We start from the raw sequence: 19,010 nt of genomic DNA on the forward strand, positions 1-19,010 counted from the left end.
AAAGATGCCAGCTTGGAAAATGGGTTGTGGTTACCAACGAGTCAGGAGATTCTCAGTAACTGGTTGTGGTCTAGATGTTGAATGTCCAATGGAGGCAAGCCAATTATCTGTCTCTTCTAAGGTGTTGAGTGGAGCATTACAAAAAGCATTGTTTTATACAGCATATATAAGATCAGTTTACAGAAAGCCGACAGGCTGCAATGGCTTACAAAGCTGAATCGTGTGGGTTGGATTGATTGACTAGCACAAAAAAGGTGTGAATTCTGCTCACGTCACTTGGACTTGTCATGATGGAGTTCAAACCAGACAAAAATCAAATAAGTCTTCAAATTTGACTTTGGCAGCAGTGATTTATCTCTTCCTCTTTGAACCAAACCTAGAAGTAGGAGAATCAAAAGTTTTTACATGTTTATTCAAACATGTTTGTTGAGGATGGGGATTAACCTGAATCGCGAGGTAACTCTAGGCGTTGTTCAACAAAAGGGAAAGACAGAGATATAATCTTGTGACACACAGTACCAAACTGAAAGCATATAGTTAGGGCTGGACCAGGTGACCCTGCATCCTCCCTTAGTTATGCTGCAATAGATGTAGGCTGCCGGGGGATACCCATGATGCATTGAGTTTTTCCTTTCCAGTCACCTTTCTCACTCACTATGTGTTAACAGACCTCTCTGTATTGAATCGTATCTGTTATTAATCTCTGTCTCTCTTCCACAGCATGTCTTTTATCCTGTCTTCCTTCTCTCACCCCAACCGGTCGCAGCAGATGGCCGCCCCTCCCTGAGCCTGGTTCTGCCGGAGGTTTCTTCCTGTTAAAAGGGAGTTTTTCCTTCCCACTGTCGCCAAAGTGCTTGCTCATAGGGGGTCATATGATTGTTGGGCTTTTCTCTGTATCTATGAAGCGCCTTGAGGCGACATTTGTTGTGATTTGGCGCTATATAAATAAAATTGAATTGAATTGAATTGAATTGATATTCATGGAAATATTTAGATTAATGATCCCACACTGGCTCGTGCAGTAGACTGCAACCCCCATTGCTAGATTAGCAATGGATAGTTAAAAGGGATTAAGATTTCTCTCTGCAGAACCAGAGATATTGATCCTCATTCAGTATTATGAACCTACAAATGTTCTTACCTGTGAAAAAAGAATCCACACAAACATTTTTTTCCTTGCCTGAGCTGTAAAAGCAAAAAAAAAAAAAAAGCAGGAGAACTTCAACTTAAAAAAATATCTCCAATAAGGAAATGAGACAGGGCATAGCTAAAACAGTACCTAAGGGAATCTTATGTCCCCTGAGACACAGGCTTTAATTCAGATTTTCAAAACATACAGTTGATGAGAAAAAAAATGAATAAGAGACTAGAAGAAAAGGGAAGAAGCAGGTGGAGGGTAAGGCACAGCTGATCCGATGGCAAAGATGAATTCAATGTGCTGTATTTACTGAAGAAGCTGAGTCTAAACATTCAAAAATAAAGTACAACCAATATTCTCTATGAATGTCTCCTATTTCATTTGGTCTTCATGTTGGCGAAGCCAGGTAGCGAAAGGATTACTTTTTAAAGGGGAGTGTATTTCTCAAATTTATTACTTTGCAGTTAAAACTTGGCATTCTTTACATGTGATTCTGTCGAAGCACCTATCTCGCATTTTGAGTGAACGATAGGCTAATTGCTAAATGCAACAGCAATACGTCGTTCAAGTGGAACAGCGAAGTGCAAGTATGAAAGCCAAGGGGGTTGTCACATGATTCGGAAGGCATTGGGCATTGTAGGCATTCTGGGCTCTGCCAATCAGAGCCAGCGGATTTTGTTTTGCCGTAACACGGGCAGAAATATTGCTGTTAAGTGCCTTCGTAACTTGAATTTTTCGTTAAATGGGGTATTCGTAAGTCGGGGTTCCACTGTACTTGATTTCATCTTTCTGGCTGAGGTTGTTTTGAAAAACTGTAAATAATTACCTAAGTAAAATTCTCAACAAAATATTGATGAATCTGAGTTTTTGCATGCATACACAGCTTAAGCACTGATGTGATGTGATGTTTTTGTTGTGCTAGTTGTACTTTTGTGCCATATATCAATTTTCCTGGTCAAGAGATATTATAACTTGCCAACAAGGTTTGTAGTCCTTTTAAATTACCATGATTTGTGTATAATTACTCATTACAATGTGCTTTGGCCTTTATAAGAGTCTTATACACTATTTGACTAAATTCAGAGCTGCACTTTTCATTAATAAACACATTAATAGTTGTGCAGACTGAAAAAAGTGTAATTTAAAGTAGTAACTTGTAGAACTTCCAGCTGCACCTTCAATCAGACATTCAGGCTTTAAACGAGTCTGCAGAACCTTTTTAGCTTCATTTCAACATATGAATTTTCTTATTTAATACTTATTCAGTGATTTACGTGTGTGCTATTGGTCGCTGTTCTGCTGCATTATCCAACCTTTCTTAAGCTGCGATACATAGACGTTGCTCCTTAATCATGATGCTCCCTCCATCGTGCTTCACAGCTGTGGTCTCTTTTAAAAAGCACCTAAAAAATCCTCCTTTTTGTGCATTTGGTCAACTCTTGTTTTTATGTTTGGGCATGTGGTTGTGAAGAACTTTGTGATGTTTGTCTTGAAAGGTGGCATACAAATAAAATACAACATTTTTTACTTACAATGAGGTTTTAATGTCTATCTAGTGTATTTTATCCTGCTAACATTGTCCCAAAACTTCTGTAGATACATCCAGGTGGTCTTTTGCCAACCAAATGCATTCTGCGGTGTTTCTTTCACAATAGAGAGTCCTTCATATATTTCCATCTTATTCAGTGTTTTTCTTAAAATGACCATGACCAAAGATTTAAACAGGTGGCAAGTTTACATTTTTGCATGTGTTTTGCTGTTACTCTGGGAATTTTTGGCTCTTTGAGGATTGCCTGCTGTTTTCTTACTGTGATCTTTGCTGTGAACAGTCATGTTCCTACTGAATATGCTCCAGTTTCTCTTACTTTGCAGTGATGAAGATGTAGTACTTTAGAAATGTGTTTTTGCATCTGTATAACGCTTCTTATGAGAGGCTGTAAGAGTTTTTGTAATGAACAAAGATGTTATGAAAGGATATGAAAGTAGACCTTATACACTTCCATTTATAGTAAGCGGTAGTAACTGCAACCCACTCTTCCCATCTCATCTGAGCTGGAGACATGTTTGTAAAATATTTTGGTCTATTATGTTAGTAGAGGCTAAATGTAGCCTAGAGGCATTAAACCTAAGCAAAGAAACACGGTACAGAGGTCTGCTAAGGTCATTTTTGTCCACAATCCAGATTTTTTTTCTCTTTCGTTTCAAACATGTGGTATTTAAATTCAGCTGATAATACCTCAGAGTTTTTTCCTAAGGCAGTTTATTGCATCTTGTACTCTACTCCTACTCTTTTTTTTATTATTATTTTTTTTACATATTATCATAATATTGGGCTTCTCTTTAGTTACTTCCTGTTTTATTTTGAACTCACTAACTGGATTTTATTTTTTGTGTCTGTCTTCTTGCTAATTTTCCCATGAGGGAAACAGGTGTTCCTTCTAAGGTGTTGAGTATGCAATCATTATTCCCTTTGAATACCTGCCAGACTGTGGCATATTCTTGTTTAATTAAGCTTTCCCAGCATTCCTAGCATTCACTTTTAACTGTATCATGTGTGACCTTTTGGGATTTGTTTAATGGTGAGTACATTTCTAATAAAATGCAGGTGTACATAACATATTTAATAATTTCTAAATTTCATTCAACTTTCCTAGTTTTTGTGCGCACAAGCCCGGATAACCTTATGTAATCTAGTAAAGTGTGTACTTTTTAAGCCTAAAGTGACAAACCTTTGTGATAATTTCTATTTTGATTGATTGCTAGTATCAATAGAAATAGATCCAGATCCACATTTCATTCTATTTGACAATACAAAAAAAATCTCTAATTAAAACTGATAAGGGCTTTGATATGATTCATATCAGAAGTTGGTTAACCAACTAGAATTTTTACAACAATAGTAATCTCATTGTCGAAGGATGATAATAACATGAAAGGACTAATTGTGGTAGTGGCAAGACAGGGGCGACATTGTCTCTCAATCAGAAGGCAGCATGGATTTAATGAAAATGTGCTGTTAATTTTAAAAAACATTAGCTCTAATCAAACACTTTGAGACCTGTCATCTCTGCCGTGATCTCATTTGTTACAGTGATTATATTAAGGCATCAAAGTTAATTTGACAACGACATATTGAGATGGTTTAAAATTAAATGCTCATTGCTCCTTTAAGCAAACAACTGCACAAGGGGAAAGAAGACAGCAACAGATACACATTGTGTGTTATCTAAAAAGTCTAAAATGTCATTAAGATATACAGCGTCGTGCAGTAGACACATTTAAGTGGAACTGCTGCTTCTCATTTTCCACAGGGGAGAGCATAGGCAAGTATATATACTTAACTGACGATACTATGGTTTATGCTAAAATGTCAAAGTGGGTATTTTTCAAGGCACCAGACTAGAGAAGAGATCCATTCTAAATAAATGTAAAAGTCTAGTGATAGTACAGAAACATAGCTATAACATATTTCTTATGACTGCAGTAAAATGAAACTCATTTAGCTGTAAAAGATCACATACCCATTTTATGACTCTATAAAATCTGACTTCCAGCCACTGATGATTTAGAAACTCCAGACTCAGATTTGGGTTTGTGGTATGTATTACATAAAATGTTTCACAAAAAATGTGCAGGCTGTTTTCTGTAATATGTAATAACATCCCAAATGCTTCCACTGAGCATTTTATATTTGCTTGGTGTCATGATCTGCGGGCTGCAGATCGTGTGGAGCTGAGTGTGGAACAAAATGCATATGACGCAGAGAGACAGGAATGAGAGTACAAAAGAAATACCAAGACATAACAAATAACCTGAACCTGGAAAGGAAACATGGGACTAGTCGGACATGAAGACAAATGAGCAGAGACTCCGACGAGAGACAAGGGGAGACTGAGACAATATATACACAAGGGGAAGATTAGGGAGAGTGGAGACAGTTGGGAAACACAGCAAGAAGAAATTTAGATGTAACAAGGTAAGGGAAGCAAACTGAACCTAATTCACAAGAGACAAGAGACTATCAAAATAAAACAGGAAGCCCAAGGGACATAGAGAACTCAAAAGAATGAATCATTTAGAAAGATCAACAGTGGCACTGGCTCAAGACCTACATGACACTTGGATGTTTTGAACTTGCGGCCTTTTTCCAGATTAAAGGTTTTAATTATTAGATCCCAGATCTAATAATTAAAATTGAGATGTTGATAGTTTTTTTTATTTAAAACATATTGTATATGTGTATATTTAAATATATTGTTTACTTTATTTTTCTTTTAGATCCATGAAACATATTAAGATTTTCCTAATATTTGTTATGTGTAGTTCTGCCCAATTCTGCTGAGATCAGCTAGTTATTGTTTTTAGCATTACAACTGCTTTGGTCGACAAGCTGTGCAACATTAACACACACTTATACTTATTTTCATTTATCAGCTGTTAAACGTGCCAGTAGCAGTAGATCTGCTAACAGTTAATAGTGGTTGGGTTGGATTAGCCCACATGTATGACGATTTAAGGTGCGTGTGTTAAACAATTCAGATATTTATGTTAGTTTACTTCAATGTAAAAGACTAACCTTAAATATTTATGTAATAACACAGCAATTTCACTTACATAAACATAAAATCTAATCAAGACATGTAGCATCAATGGCTGAAAAACAATGGTGCCTTTAGCTAGAGAGCCAGCTAGCACTAGCATCAGCATCAGTACTCATATTTAACTGTCTGGCAGTTTATTGCGATCCCTGGTCAAGTTTCTAGTAAAGCAACCACTGTGGATGAAAACTGAGTTTTGCCATTAAGAGTAGTCAACTGTCTTTAGCCTCATTTTTTTAATATTAACATACTTAAGTACTCAAGAGTCATGACTAATTCAGAGCATGCATGGAAAACAACCCTACTCGGCCCTGTGTGCATGTACCATTAAATATTTTCCTGCTGTGTTAGCATGCTTTTGATTTTTAATTATAGCTGTTCCTCAAACCAAAAATTCTGGATGTTTTCCATTTTTCTACTAACTCAGCCAATGGGAGCTATGTTTAGTCTCAAAATGTCTCTGGCCCATGAGAAGAGAAATGTGATTCAACCATAGTTAATTTCATTTACAGCTGCCTTTTTTTTTCTAATGTGAAATTAGGATAAATGTGCGTTTATTGTCCAGGCCATAAACCATTTGATCCACCCAAATGGATCAAATCTACAGCTGCCTTATATTTTCCCTAATTGCCTAAATCAATTTCAGGTGGTTTTTGCTGGTTGGGAAGTGTGAATTAAATTGAACAATTTAACAGAGAATCTAACTGCACAGGATGAGTTCTTTTGTATAAAATTGGACACAGCGATTGCAACTTTCTAACTTCATCACTGCCACACAAACCACACAATAGTTTACTAACTGAATGATGGGGTTTTTTTGTTGTTTTTTTATTCTTAAAACATTTAATTTTGGCAAACCACTAAACACAAAATGTGTTCATTATGAGACACAATAGGGAAGCTGGATTTACTCAACAATACGCTATAATGAGTTGCTTTAAAAAGCTATTTTGGATTAATTTGACCTCGACCTTTTCTTCCCTACCAGGTAACATCCGGAACACGGAGAAACTGAGCTATGATCGCCAGCAGCAGTACGAGATCCAGGTCACAGCCTGGGACTGCGGCCAGAAGAGAGCCTTGCACAGCGTTCCTGTCCGCATTGACGTCAAGCCGGTCTGCAAACCTGGCTGGCAAGGTTGGTCCTTGTTATATCTGCCTGTCTGTGTTTGTGTGCAAAGATTTCAGGCAGGTCTGACTGTGCGGTGTTTATACACCCAGAAACACAGATGCGGTTGTTTGTGTGTGATTACAGTGTGCAGTCTGTGTGTGGCTTCATTCTGTTGATGTTCACAGATGTGCTTATTTGTAAGTGATTACACATAGTGTGTGTTCCTGCTTACCTCTAAATGCGTTGCTTAAGTCGGCATGCTTCATTTTTCTCCATTTGTGCTTATCATAATGTCTACATTTCTCATCTTTCTTTACCTACAGTATGTTTCTATATTCTTCTCTCTCACTTTCCTGTTCTAAGCCTCTTTCTGTCTCTCTTTCCCTCCCTGAGGAATTGGCCTGTCAAGCGTAGCTGGTGTGATCAACAACACTTAACTAAAAGCACTGTGACTCCACCTATACCGCTCCTAGCGCATCAGAAGATGGTCTTGGCAGCTTTAACAAGGCCCAGAGTAATGCAAAGGCAAGCGTCTGAGTGCTGCCACAACAACACAAACAGTGCTTAAGATAACTTTAGATGCAATTTACGCTTGTCAGAGAGGGCGGCAGCACATGATGAAAGATGGCCACACGCTGTTTTCAGCTTCACATGTAACCATGCGCAATCTGTGTTGTTCTGTCATTAACAAGGTGATTCATGTGCTCTTTGGCATCCAGCCATTTATCCCACAGAATGCAAAGATAGCAGGCTGGTGATAAACAGCAGTAAATGAGGACCCTGGCAGCAGCTCAGTGGCAGCCACTGAACCCTGACGAAACTGCTAAGTCGCTTGGCTCATATTCTTGTTTCAATCCTCCACCTTGTATGTTTTTTTAAAGCTTCTGGACAAGTGTTTATGTTTCTGATGTGACTCGGGAATTTCACAGAAAAAAAGTTGGAATCTTATAATTGGGTTTCCAACAACACACTGTTTGAAATATGAATATAAGAAACATCAATATTAAATGTTTAAGAGCAAAGAAGAGGAAGGGTTGAAAATTAAGATAACTTTTGTACAAGATCCAAAATCCATGCTGAAGAGATCGTCTTCTGGTCTTCAGAGGCCACTGCAGTAATAACTGACATGATTCAGTTAAATTGTTTTTCTAACACAACAACATCTGCATCAAGGCACTTTGTATTGTGAGGTAAATACAGAAAATCCCCCTATGAGCAAGCACGTGGTGACAGTTAGAAGGGAAAACCCCTTTTTAACAGGAAGAAACCTCCAGCAAACCAGGATCAGGAGAGCGCAGCCATCTGCCACAACTGTTTGAGGGAGAGGAGTTTAGATAAGCGTGATAAATCGAAATTTCAGCTGCTTTTTGGTGTTCTCTGAGAAAAAGAAAACCATAGAGAAAATCACTGGCTTACCATCGGTGCACAGTTCAGATCCATGCATGCACAGCATTGCATTAGTACTCTTGGCATATATAACCTGACATATAAAGGTTTTGGACTATATTCTAACACCTAGACGGCAGCTTTTTCTGGTAAGCTCTTGCTTATTTCAATAAGACAACGCCAAACCAGCAGGTATTAAAACATCACTCTTACTCTAGTAAAAGAGACCAGGTAATAAACTGGCCTCGCTGCAGGCGCGAGCTATCACACACTGAACACATTTGGCAAAAAATAGACCCAGAAGGGTCAAACCGTTAAAACTCTGCAGTATGTCGAGTAAGGATGGGGAAACATCTTGCTTTCAGAATTACAATTGTTCACCTCGGTTTCCAAACATTTATACAGTGGTGTTAAAAGAAGAGGTGATGCAACACAGTGGTAATAATGCCCCTCTCCAAGCCTTTTTGAAACATAGTCCTGGCGTGAAATTCAAGAGGAGCATTTATTTTTTCAAAAACACAAAGCAATTTCTCAGTTTCAACATTTGATGTTGTCTTTGTACACTTTTAAATTAAATATAGAAAATAAAATATTCAACAGTCGTTTTTGTCTGCACAGTTTCCCAAGCAAGGTGGAAAAATTAAGATGGGAAAAGGGGGAAGCAATCAAATTTAACATTAGTACTATTTAGTATAAATAATTTCTTACCATGGATCAATTCAAACTCCACCAGTGTAGGAGGCTTAATTTTAAGATTCACGGGAATCAAAAACCAAAGAATGAGGGAAAGAAAAGCGTAAAAAATGTCACCCTTTATTTTACAATTCAAATTATTACATATTATATTAAAATGTATTTTAAAACAATTGCTCACTTTGTTGTGTTTTAATGGTAAAGGTTTAATTTAGAAGTAATCACGATGGCACGATGTACAGTTGAACTATCAAGATGCCACAACAGAATAGGTCACACATAAGAATAAATTGTTCATTATGATATAAATACACATTCATAGACTCACATATTCACATATATACATAACTAATAACAAAATTAAAAGCCCAAGCTTAATGTTGTGTACACATCCTGCTGCCAGCACAGCTCTGACCCATCAGTGACGACATTTACAGTTGATCCTTTGGCTGCTGTCGGTACTGAAGTACTTAATTCTAGATGAGTCTTGCTTCATGCATTGGATGGATGGATGCTGATGGGACAGTTTGAAGGCCAAATTAACATAGTGTGCTCTTTTGTTGTAGTGCTCATGCTGTTCCTGTGTATTTTTTTATTTTATTTTTTTGCTACCGTCCCTTCTGGGAGAGACCACTGCCCTCAGGGAGGGCAGCTGCCGTTGGGTAGATGTTTAGTTGAAACAAAGTAACCTACTGCTAAACCTTAGATCCAGCTGGAAATTACATATTAATAAGATGGTCTGTTTTTTATTCACTTTGCCAATCGGGAACTGATCGGTCTTTAGGTTTTGGTGGGTGTCTGCACAAGTTCAGTGCCTCTGCCTGGCACGCTTACAGTCACGCAGCCACACACAGAGCACTTTGAGCTGTTATGGACGTACAAGGTAACCTTTACGCTCTCTGTGATAATGCTGTCTTTACACTCTGCTTTTGTGTGAGCATTTTTTCAAGTTAAGATTTGAACTCCAAAATTATGGTGAAAAGATCACACACACAAATCTACACAGAGACACTGTTCCTTCATCAAAGGGCACTTGTCGCTATGAGCATTGTTTGTCAGCAGGGGAAAAAAGCAAAGGATGGAGAGAAAAGTAAATGCCACAGCCATAGATCAGGGGATATTTAATAGGCCTGGTGGTTGTTGTATTAAACACAGGCTACTGCAGGAATGTCAAAGGTGCGCATGTACACATACACATACAGACACACACAAAATTTGCTTTCTTGCAGTTAAAAAACTGTAATCTGTCTGTTCAAGTTAGCCATGGTCTCTGGCTCTGGACAGCAGGGCTCAGTTGTGTGTCTCTACCAATCTCAGGTCTTCAGTTGTTCTTGGAAACTCACATCTACAGAGGTGTGTGTAGATAGTTATTTTCAGCCACATCATACAGCTGTTTTCAGCTTTTCACCAATTAGTAGATCATAAGGTTTGTAATCAGCCAAAGGCGGGTCTAAAAGAGAGCGATTATTTGGCTTTTGGCAATCCAGCAGACGAAAACATGTCTCCATATAAATCATTATATTAGTATGTAACAACAAAGATGTCCTAGAGATTTACCCATATCAACTTCAAATGAGACGCTTTGTCAAAACTTGTTTCTACGAACTCCTGCTGGCTGAAGACATTTTAAATCATACCCCCCCCCCCCCCCCCAAAAAAAAACAAACAAAACAAAACAAAACAAAACAAAAACAACAAAACATGGAGGTAGTTGCGTCTGCTGCTGATGGACTTTTTATTGTTAAAGCTTCAGTGTTTTACCTACTTCAAATTTACCTTGCCTATGGGTATAAATAAAGTTACCTTGACCTACTGTCCTGTTTTTGTTGAATTAATTGGTTGATAACAAAGAGACATACATATCTGACAGCCTAATAAGATACTAGAAGTTCATGCATCAAAACTGAAGCAAAAACTTTTTCACGCAGCAGATCATATTATTTATTGAGAGTAATAATTATAGGTGAGATCTAGCTTCTTCTGAAACCTGTCAATTAAGCTAGCCAAGCACCTGACTATAGTAAAGTATGGATGAGTGTGCCAGGCGATGATTTTTAAGAATACTTTTTTGCACTTCAGGCTTAATTGTTTCAGCTGTGAAAGTTGCCACTTGGTTTAAATATGAAAAAACAGCAATAGTCATCTGGTGTTTTACACATCAAACATCTGTGTCCAAAGTAACCTTTTCCAGATCTTAATGGAAGAAGATACACAGGCAAATTAACTGGACATGGATCATGGTTCAGAGTGCCATCTAGTTCCCTCAGCATGTAAACCTGCAATCGGTGCTCTGATCAGAGCCCACGAATCTGTCCTGTACCTGCATCTCTTCCTGGAGCACATTATGTTTCATTTGTTGCAGGTTCTTGGAAGGATGCTGATGTCTGTCCCTCTCAATGCCAATATGCTCTGTAACTGTCTCAACGGTGCATCGCTTCTTCATCGTTTTTTTTAGCAGTCTGTTCTACAGCAGGAGACTACACCGCCTCTGCTTTTTTCCCTCCACCAGTGAAAAGCTATTTAAAACTTCTCAAAGTATAATAGTCCATCTCATATCTTGTCTATTAATCTCCCTTCTCCCTCTGCCCACATACAAAGACAAACATGTGAATACACACACACACACACAAAGACATACAAGAAAAACTAATAATGGATTGAGCGGCTGTTGAGCCTCTTCTCTATATTCGAAGGGATGGCTATCAGCTTTATTTGGTGTGATACAGTTTGTCTCTAACACAATAACAGGCACATTGACAGAAAGCTTTGTGTGGTCAGTCTTAAAGCCAGGAGGCCCCAGACTAGAGACTGAGCACTTAGAGAAAACAAACAGTCTCAGAAAACAAAAAAAACCTCCTTGTTTCTCAGTGTTTGTGTCCTTGGATCAAACACAGAGACAGTTACCAACACAACTAAATTGACTTTATGGAGGTACACTCTTCAAAGTTTCACAAAGGATTCTTGAAGTTATTTGTAACTGTAGTGTATGACATCATTGCTTATTAATCTACAGTTTGGTGTTACAAAAGACACAGTATATATTGATCAGCACATTATGGATAAGCATGAAAAGGAAATTTGTACCATATAATGTGATTTAATTGAAAAACCTTAAAAGCTTCATAGTACTGGATCACCCCAATAGAGCACTTTTGGGAGCTCTCAGACTGCTGGTTTACTTGTGGTTCCTAGAGTATTTAAAAGTAGAATGGGAGGCAGAGCCTTCAGCTTTCAGGCCCATTTTTTGTGGAACCAGCTCCCAGTTTGGAATCAGGAGACAGACACTATCTCTACTTTCAAGATACTTTCAAGTTTTCTTCCTGTTAAAAGGGAGTTTTTCCTTCCCACTGTCGCCAAGTGCTTGCTCATAGGGGATCATATGATTGTTGGAGTTTTCTCTTTATTGTTGTGACTTCTTTACCTTACAATTTAAAGCACTTTGACACAACTATTGTTGTGATTTGGTGCTATGTAAATAAAATCGAGTTGAACATCATTTGCTAATAAATAAATAGTGTAGCTGAGGCTAAAGTGAATGTTAGCTTTGCAAGGAATGAAATGTGTGCTATCATCACCAACAACAGGAAAAACAGCTTCCAAAACCAATTCTGTCATCTATGCACTCCACGGCAGAGATTGTAGTCACAAGCACACAACTGCACAACCAGCGACAAGCACAGGCCTTGACTGGCAGATGTCGTGCTGCTGAAAACAAAAATCTGCATATGCATATCTTTCCGTTGTCTTTTGAGCTTTTTGAGCCTTGACTATTTGTGTAACCATCTACAGCCCCAAACTCCAACTAACCCCAGAGGCAATTAGTGTGTACGTGGACTCCACATCTGCTTTCTACACTGGAATAATTAGAGCAATATAGCATAGATGTTTATGTTTTAAAAGTTTACATGTCGCAATCACTTTCTTCCTAATGAGAGTCATGGATGGCACCATTATGACATGAGCGCACACTTATATGGAGAGAGGTGGCATTCCTTATTCAACTTTAAATTGAACAGTAACCTTTTATCATATCACTCTAGTTTTTACACAACAAATTATTCAACTGTTTAACAAGCAGACAACATGCAGGTTTTACAGAAATATAGTTATGAATCTTTTGACTAAAAATATCCCTTACTAAGATTGTTTGATGTTTCCATTTCAGCGGAAGATATAAGTGAAGAAAAAGTCATTGGCATACAATGTACTGATGGTCCTGGCCATAAAACTGTAGCGTGAGGCAAGATAATTATGAATTTTATATCTTTTGAGCATGCAGTGTAAGAGATGTGACTAGTTATTAAAAATGCATGCACCATACGTCAATACTACTAAGTTTTAAAGGTTTTTGTAATGAGGATTGGAGTAATGTTCGCAGTTTGTCTTCCATAAAATGAATGGAATTGACCAATTCCATAAAAGGTGAGGTAGACCTGTTGGATAAAATGACATTTATCTAATGGAGAGAAAAAACAAAGATCTGATGATGATTATGATAGGAGGCTCTGGTTTGGAAGATATCTTGTCTGTAAAAAAGGGTTGCATCGGAAAAAGATGAAAACTCGGTCTTAATAAATGCCTGTATGTAGCAGCTTTCAAGAGGATTAAGACGTCGAGACATTAAGTGTGCAGAGATTGATGTTGTGATTTTTTTCACACACATTAGGCAACAATTGTTCCTCATTTTTGTCTGAATATATAAATGTCACGGTGACATCAATACAAATTTATTAATGAATGAAAAATTTTCAAATATGCACTTAATTTGCAGTCATGAAAAAAAAGTAGTTTGAATTGTGGTGTGTTATTGCTTAGTTTCCACGTGACTGTGTATCCACCATAATTCAATAGCTTGTAGATCAATCTTAGCAGTGATAACTTGAAGTAACTGTTTTCAATATGACTTTATCAGTGTCTCACTTGGTTGTGGAGGAATTCAGGCCCGCCCTCCTTCACAACATTGCTTCAGTTTGTTGAAGGCCTGGGAATTCATTTGTGCACAGCTCTCTTATGGGTGCTCGAAAGTAGTCAGTCGGGTTTAGGTCTAGACCAGGGGTCCCCAATCCCAGTCCACGAGGGCCGGTGTCCCTGCAGGTTTTAGATCTCACCCTGGATCAACACACCTGAATCACATGATTAGTTCATTACCAGGCCTCTGGAGAACTTCAAGACATGTTGAGAAGGTAATTTATCCATTTAAATCAGCTGTGATGGATCAAGGACACATCTAAAACCTGCAGGGACACCGGCCCTCGTGGACTGGGATTGGGGACCGCTGGTCTAGACTTTTAGTGGGGTATTACAACACCTTGATTCTTGCCTTTTCCAACCATTCAGTTGTAGATTTGGGATCATTGTCTTGTTTTATCACTATGTTTCAGTAACTATACCTATACCTATACCTTTGATATACCTTTGATACACAGAAGAATTTATGGTGGACTCTATGATTGCAAGGTACCTGGATCATGTGGCTGCTAAACAGCCCAAATCATAACCCCTCCACCACCATGCTTAACAGTTTATGAGGTGGTTGCCCTGATTTGCTTTGTTTTTGCCAAATCCGGTGCTGTGCAGTGCAGCCAAACATCTCCACTTTGGTCTCATCTGTCCAAGGGGACATTGTTCAGGAAGTCCATGCTGCCATGTTCTTTCGGGAAAGAAAGAAATGAAATTTAACATATAACGTGCTAACTGAGACCTGTAGAGTCTGATATGTAGCTCTTGGGTTTTTTACAATTTCCATGATCATTGGACAATCTTACTATGGGGTAAATTTAGCTGGGATGTCTGCTCGTTGGAAGACTTTGGATATGTATTGACAAACACCTGATCAGCAAACTGGACATGATTAACGTTATGATGTAACCAAAACCATAAACTCTTCCTATCCTTTGTTAAATAGTTTTATTTACTCTAAAACTGGTAGAAAAAATAAATAAATAAATAGTTGCAGTTGCAAGGGTCCTCCTGGTAAAGGTTACTGTAAATGTGGTGGTAACTGTCTACTGAACCTGCTAACTCATGGCAGAGGGTTTTCTGAGAGCAACAGAGTCTTTCAGGCAAATTCTCTCTTTGAGGAAAGAAGCTGAATTTTCTGGCTAACTCTTCAGTGTGTGTGTGTGTGTGTGTGTGTGTGTGTGTGTGATCTGCGATAAGAGAAGGAAGAGGATGAATTAAAGAGAGGAAAAAGAAAAATAAATTACTCTGCATTTCCTTTTCCCATTTCCTTTACCACCTCCTCTCTTGCTTCCTCTCTAATCTCACACTGAGGCTGTGCGACTGCTGCTGTAGCACTTTTCATCCCCTCACTTGTATTAGCTAGTTTCCCCATATTAAATTCATTGTTTCCTCTTTTCTCCCTGTCCTTAATGTCTGTGTCTCATACTTTTTTTCTTTTGTGGGTTTTGATGCTTTTCCCCTTTTCCCTGTTCCCATATCATTCCTCTCATGAACATGAGGTTCAACCCTCATGTTCCTGTTTCTTTCATTATTGCTCCCTTTCTTCTCTGATCCCCTGCTAGTCATAGCAATTCGTGCACATCACTGCTTTCAGGCTGTTGTCTTTTGCCACTTTTCATTTTTATTGCATTACATCATAACAAATTTGTGCGCATTGTCGCAGGGATCATCTCACGCAAAGTCTTTTTATTCTTCTGTCTGGCTTTAGTTAGAAAGGATGAATGAATAATGGTACGGGTGAAATCCATAGCTTTGCTTTTTTTGTATCTTAAAAGACGCCTGTGGTAGGATGAAAATAATGCAACTTTTTTTAAAAACTACTGATACGAGCACTGCCATGAATTACAGTCACATCACCATTGTTGAAGTTGTAAAAAAAAAAAACCCAAAAACTGTAAATTTATACTAAAAAGTCACATCTTGTTCTAAAAAGAAATACTTTCATATACAAAAGTAGCCTAATTTTCCTGTTACTGGTAACATCTGTTGCACGTATAAAAACTTGCAACAGTCAGGAGAATATGTAGGGTCACACTGTTAATTGAAGCGTCCTCGATTCAGTTTCATAAGCAAACAAGTATCTTGACCTTTGCCTGTTGCAAGTCTTAAAAACAATACTATCCACGTGTGCTTTTTACTTTAGGGAAGTCTAACAAATGTAGGTAAAAAAGACTATTCCTAAACAGATCTATGGAAATATTTCAGAGTCAGCTGGAACTCCAGTATATGTGACAATATGACGATATATAAATTGCTGGAAACCATTCTAAGCCTGCGTTTTTACTCCACAGTGATCACTTGGTATGATTAGTTTTGACTTGATCTACATTATAACAGTATACCAAAAGGGAAATGAAAATTTTAAATATCGACTGCCCTGAATTAAACTGTGTTTGGTTGCAATTGCAATACATGATAATCTTTATGTTCCTTTAATCATAAATTATTTTGTTGGACAAAGTCTCGACATAAATACATAACAGTGTTTTTATTTCCTCAGTCCCGGTCTCTCTCCCAGCAGAGACCGGAGCTTCCTTTATAGTGCCACCTTACTGTCAAGATGACAATGACTGATCATGATTACAGAGACAAAGCTAGAAAAAGGGGAGAGAAAGAGGATAAAACAAAATGGAGTAACTGGATGTCTGAGGGGAAAAACAGAAGAAGAGTTCAGGGGAAGGATAAGGGAGGCATGTCTCTGTGTCTAAGGAAAAGGTTTGGAACATGAAGTCCTTGGTCTTGTCTGGCTGGGGCTTCAGTTATGTAGATGTATTTTGCTACACACTACAGCCATGTTGCATTCTGACCCTCTCCCACACCTACAAGCTTTAGATGTGACTAAAGGGCAATACAGTGGGAAAATCTCACTGTAGGGAGAAACAACCCTGGGGCAGACATGCTGCAGGGATTACAGTGTATGCCAGGCTTGGATTCCTTTGGGATCCCCCATGAGGGTTAGAGGACATGGGATGCCTTGAGTAATCTGCTCAGTCTTCTGATATGATGAGCAGGACAAAAACAAAGATGGTATAAAGAGAACAATTTGTAGAGTCCAAAAAGGAACTTTTTGGATGATTTTAACTGAATACTTTGAGTGTCTTCACTTTAAACATACAGGATTAAATTGTCATTTTCACTCAATCCTCAGAGGGGGCAAAAGAATTAGAGTTACTCTAGACATGAAATTGGGGTCTTTTAGGAGGCTTCCCACAGAATTCTGCAGAATGAGAACTGGTGTAATTTCATTAAATTCCATTAAAAGCTTTATATGATTATTATAATAGAAATATGTTTCTTACAGTGCAGACCTTTAATTTCACACTCATATCTGCAGCACCAGACACTTAGTAATGACAAATTTAGCAGATTAATCATGTTCAAAAACAACAGATGACAGATGATAACTGGTGCCAGAGCAGTGAAAGCATATCTAGCATGCCAGTCTCCCATCAGTCTTCCCTGAAGACCGGAGGTTCATCCATAATGGGTATGCACAAAGAACCAGAAAAACCTGCTGGATTCAGAGCTGGCACAACTCCAGCAATCTATGTCAGCCACTTGGTTATGGCGTTCCATGTATGCCCTGCCTGCTACCATCTTGCACCCTGCTGTTATGTGCTGGATTGTCTCAGGGGCATCTTTACACAGTCTGCACCTGGGGTCTTGCCTGGTGTGATAGACCCCAGCCTCTATGGATCTTGAGCTCAGAGCTTGTTCCTGTGCTGCCTTTAGTGCCTCTGTGCTGTCTTTCACTCCAGCTTTGTCCAACCATTGGTAGGATTTCTGGATGTCAGCCACTTCCTCTATCTGCCGGTGATACATACTGTGCAGGGGCTTGTTCTTCCATGATGGTTCCTCCTCTTTCTTGGCTACCTGAGGTATTCACTGAGCCATCTTCCTGATGTACGCACGGATGTTCGTTGTCTCATCTTGGACCGTAGTATTGACACTCACTAGTCCCCGGCCTCCTTCCTTCTGCTTAGCATACAGTCTCAGCGTGCTGGACTTGGGGTGAAACCATCCATGCATGGTCAGCAGCTACCTTAATGATGTCAGTGACTTCTATCTCCTCCTTTGGCCAGCTTATTATCCCAACAGGGTACCTGATCACGGACAGGGGGTGCGTGTTGATAGCCCAGATCTTGTTCTTTCCATTCAGCCGACACTTCAGGACTTGACTGACCCTCTGCAGGTACTTGGTGGTTGCAGCTTTCCTAGCAATTTCTTCTTTGCTTCCATTTGCCTGCGGGATTCACAGGTACTTGTAGCTGTGAATCTCAATGTTGCCTTCTGATAGTGCAGTCGCCTCAGTTCTGACTACCTTCCCTCTCTTACCATCCGAGATCTACTAGATGTTGTGAATATATCACACACATAAACACAATCCGAAGGCCAATTCTGAGCCAGAAAAAAACCTGTAAATAAATAAACATATATTTATTGCTTTATATTTAACTACACTGTGGGTCATCGAGCTAATAAACTTGTGTATAACAGAAAGTTTTATGTTGAATCCTTTTTTATTCCCAGCTACATCACATTGGCAAGTTCATTATAACAGCTGCAAAAACAAATCACACAAACAAGGCTTCTGCTGCCGCAGCCTAACTAGATTTATATGTTGGAATCACAGATTTCATTTGCACATTTTAACAGTAATTTTTCAGTTTGAATTTGTTGTGTGATGCAATCGTCATACCACTCAGTGACTGTGTCAGGTTTTGCTGCATTCCCATTGGTTGGTTAGTAAGTAAGTAATTATAATTTTCTTTCTTGACATTAGCTTTGTGTTGCAGCACCCTGGTAATGGTAAACCTGTCTTTCAGTGCAACCATCATTTTGAAGGCATGACCAAACAAATCATCAAAAAAAAAAATTCATAGATCATTTCATTTTCTTCTGGTACACTCCAACATAATATATCTGGCTTTACACTGATAATGTGAGGCAATGAATGAACTTCCTATCATGGAACACTGAGAAAGGAAAAATCATTCCAGTCACTGGTGTGTTTTTTGCTTTTTGACCTTGTTTTTCTACTTTTTTCTTAGCCTCCAACATTTTGTGAGCTGCACATTTTTCAACTGCAAGTCTTGCACTCTGGTGAAACAAATAAGAGCTC

At 38.6% G+C, this 19,010-nt stretch overlaps 1 protein-coding gene across 1 annotated transcript in view; it reads left to right on the plus strand.

Moving 5' to 3' along the window:
* Positions 1 to 19,010, plus strand: part of LOC146504470 (calsyntenin-2-like) — a 325,046-nt gene that overhangs the window by 210,478 nt on the left and 95,558 nt on the right. Inside the window, exon 5 of the mRNA XM_085131085.1 lies at positions 6,725 to 6,874. Within this exon, the coding sequence (XP_084987211.1) occupies positions 6,725 to 6,874 (150 nt within the window). The remainder of the gene's footprint in view (positions 1 to 6,724; positions 6,875 to 19,010) is intronic.

This window comes from Neolamprologus multifasciatus, chromosome 14 (genome assembly GCF_963576455.1).
Source record: "Neolamprologus multifasciatus chromosome 14, fNeoMul1.2, whole genome shotgun sequence".
Classification (NCBI taxonomy): domain Eukaryota; kingdom Metazoa; phylum Chordata; class Actinopteri; order Cichliformes; family Cichlidae; genus Neolamprologus; species Neolamprologus multifasciatus.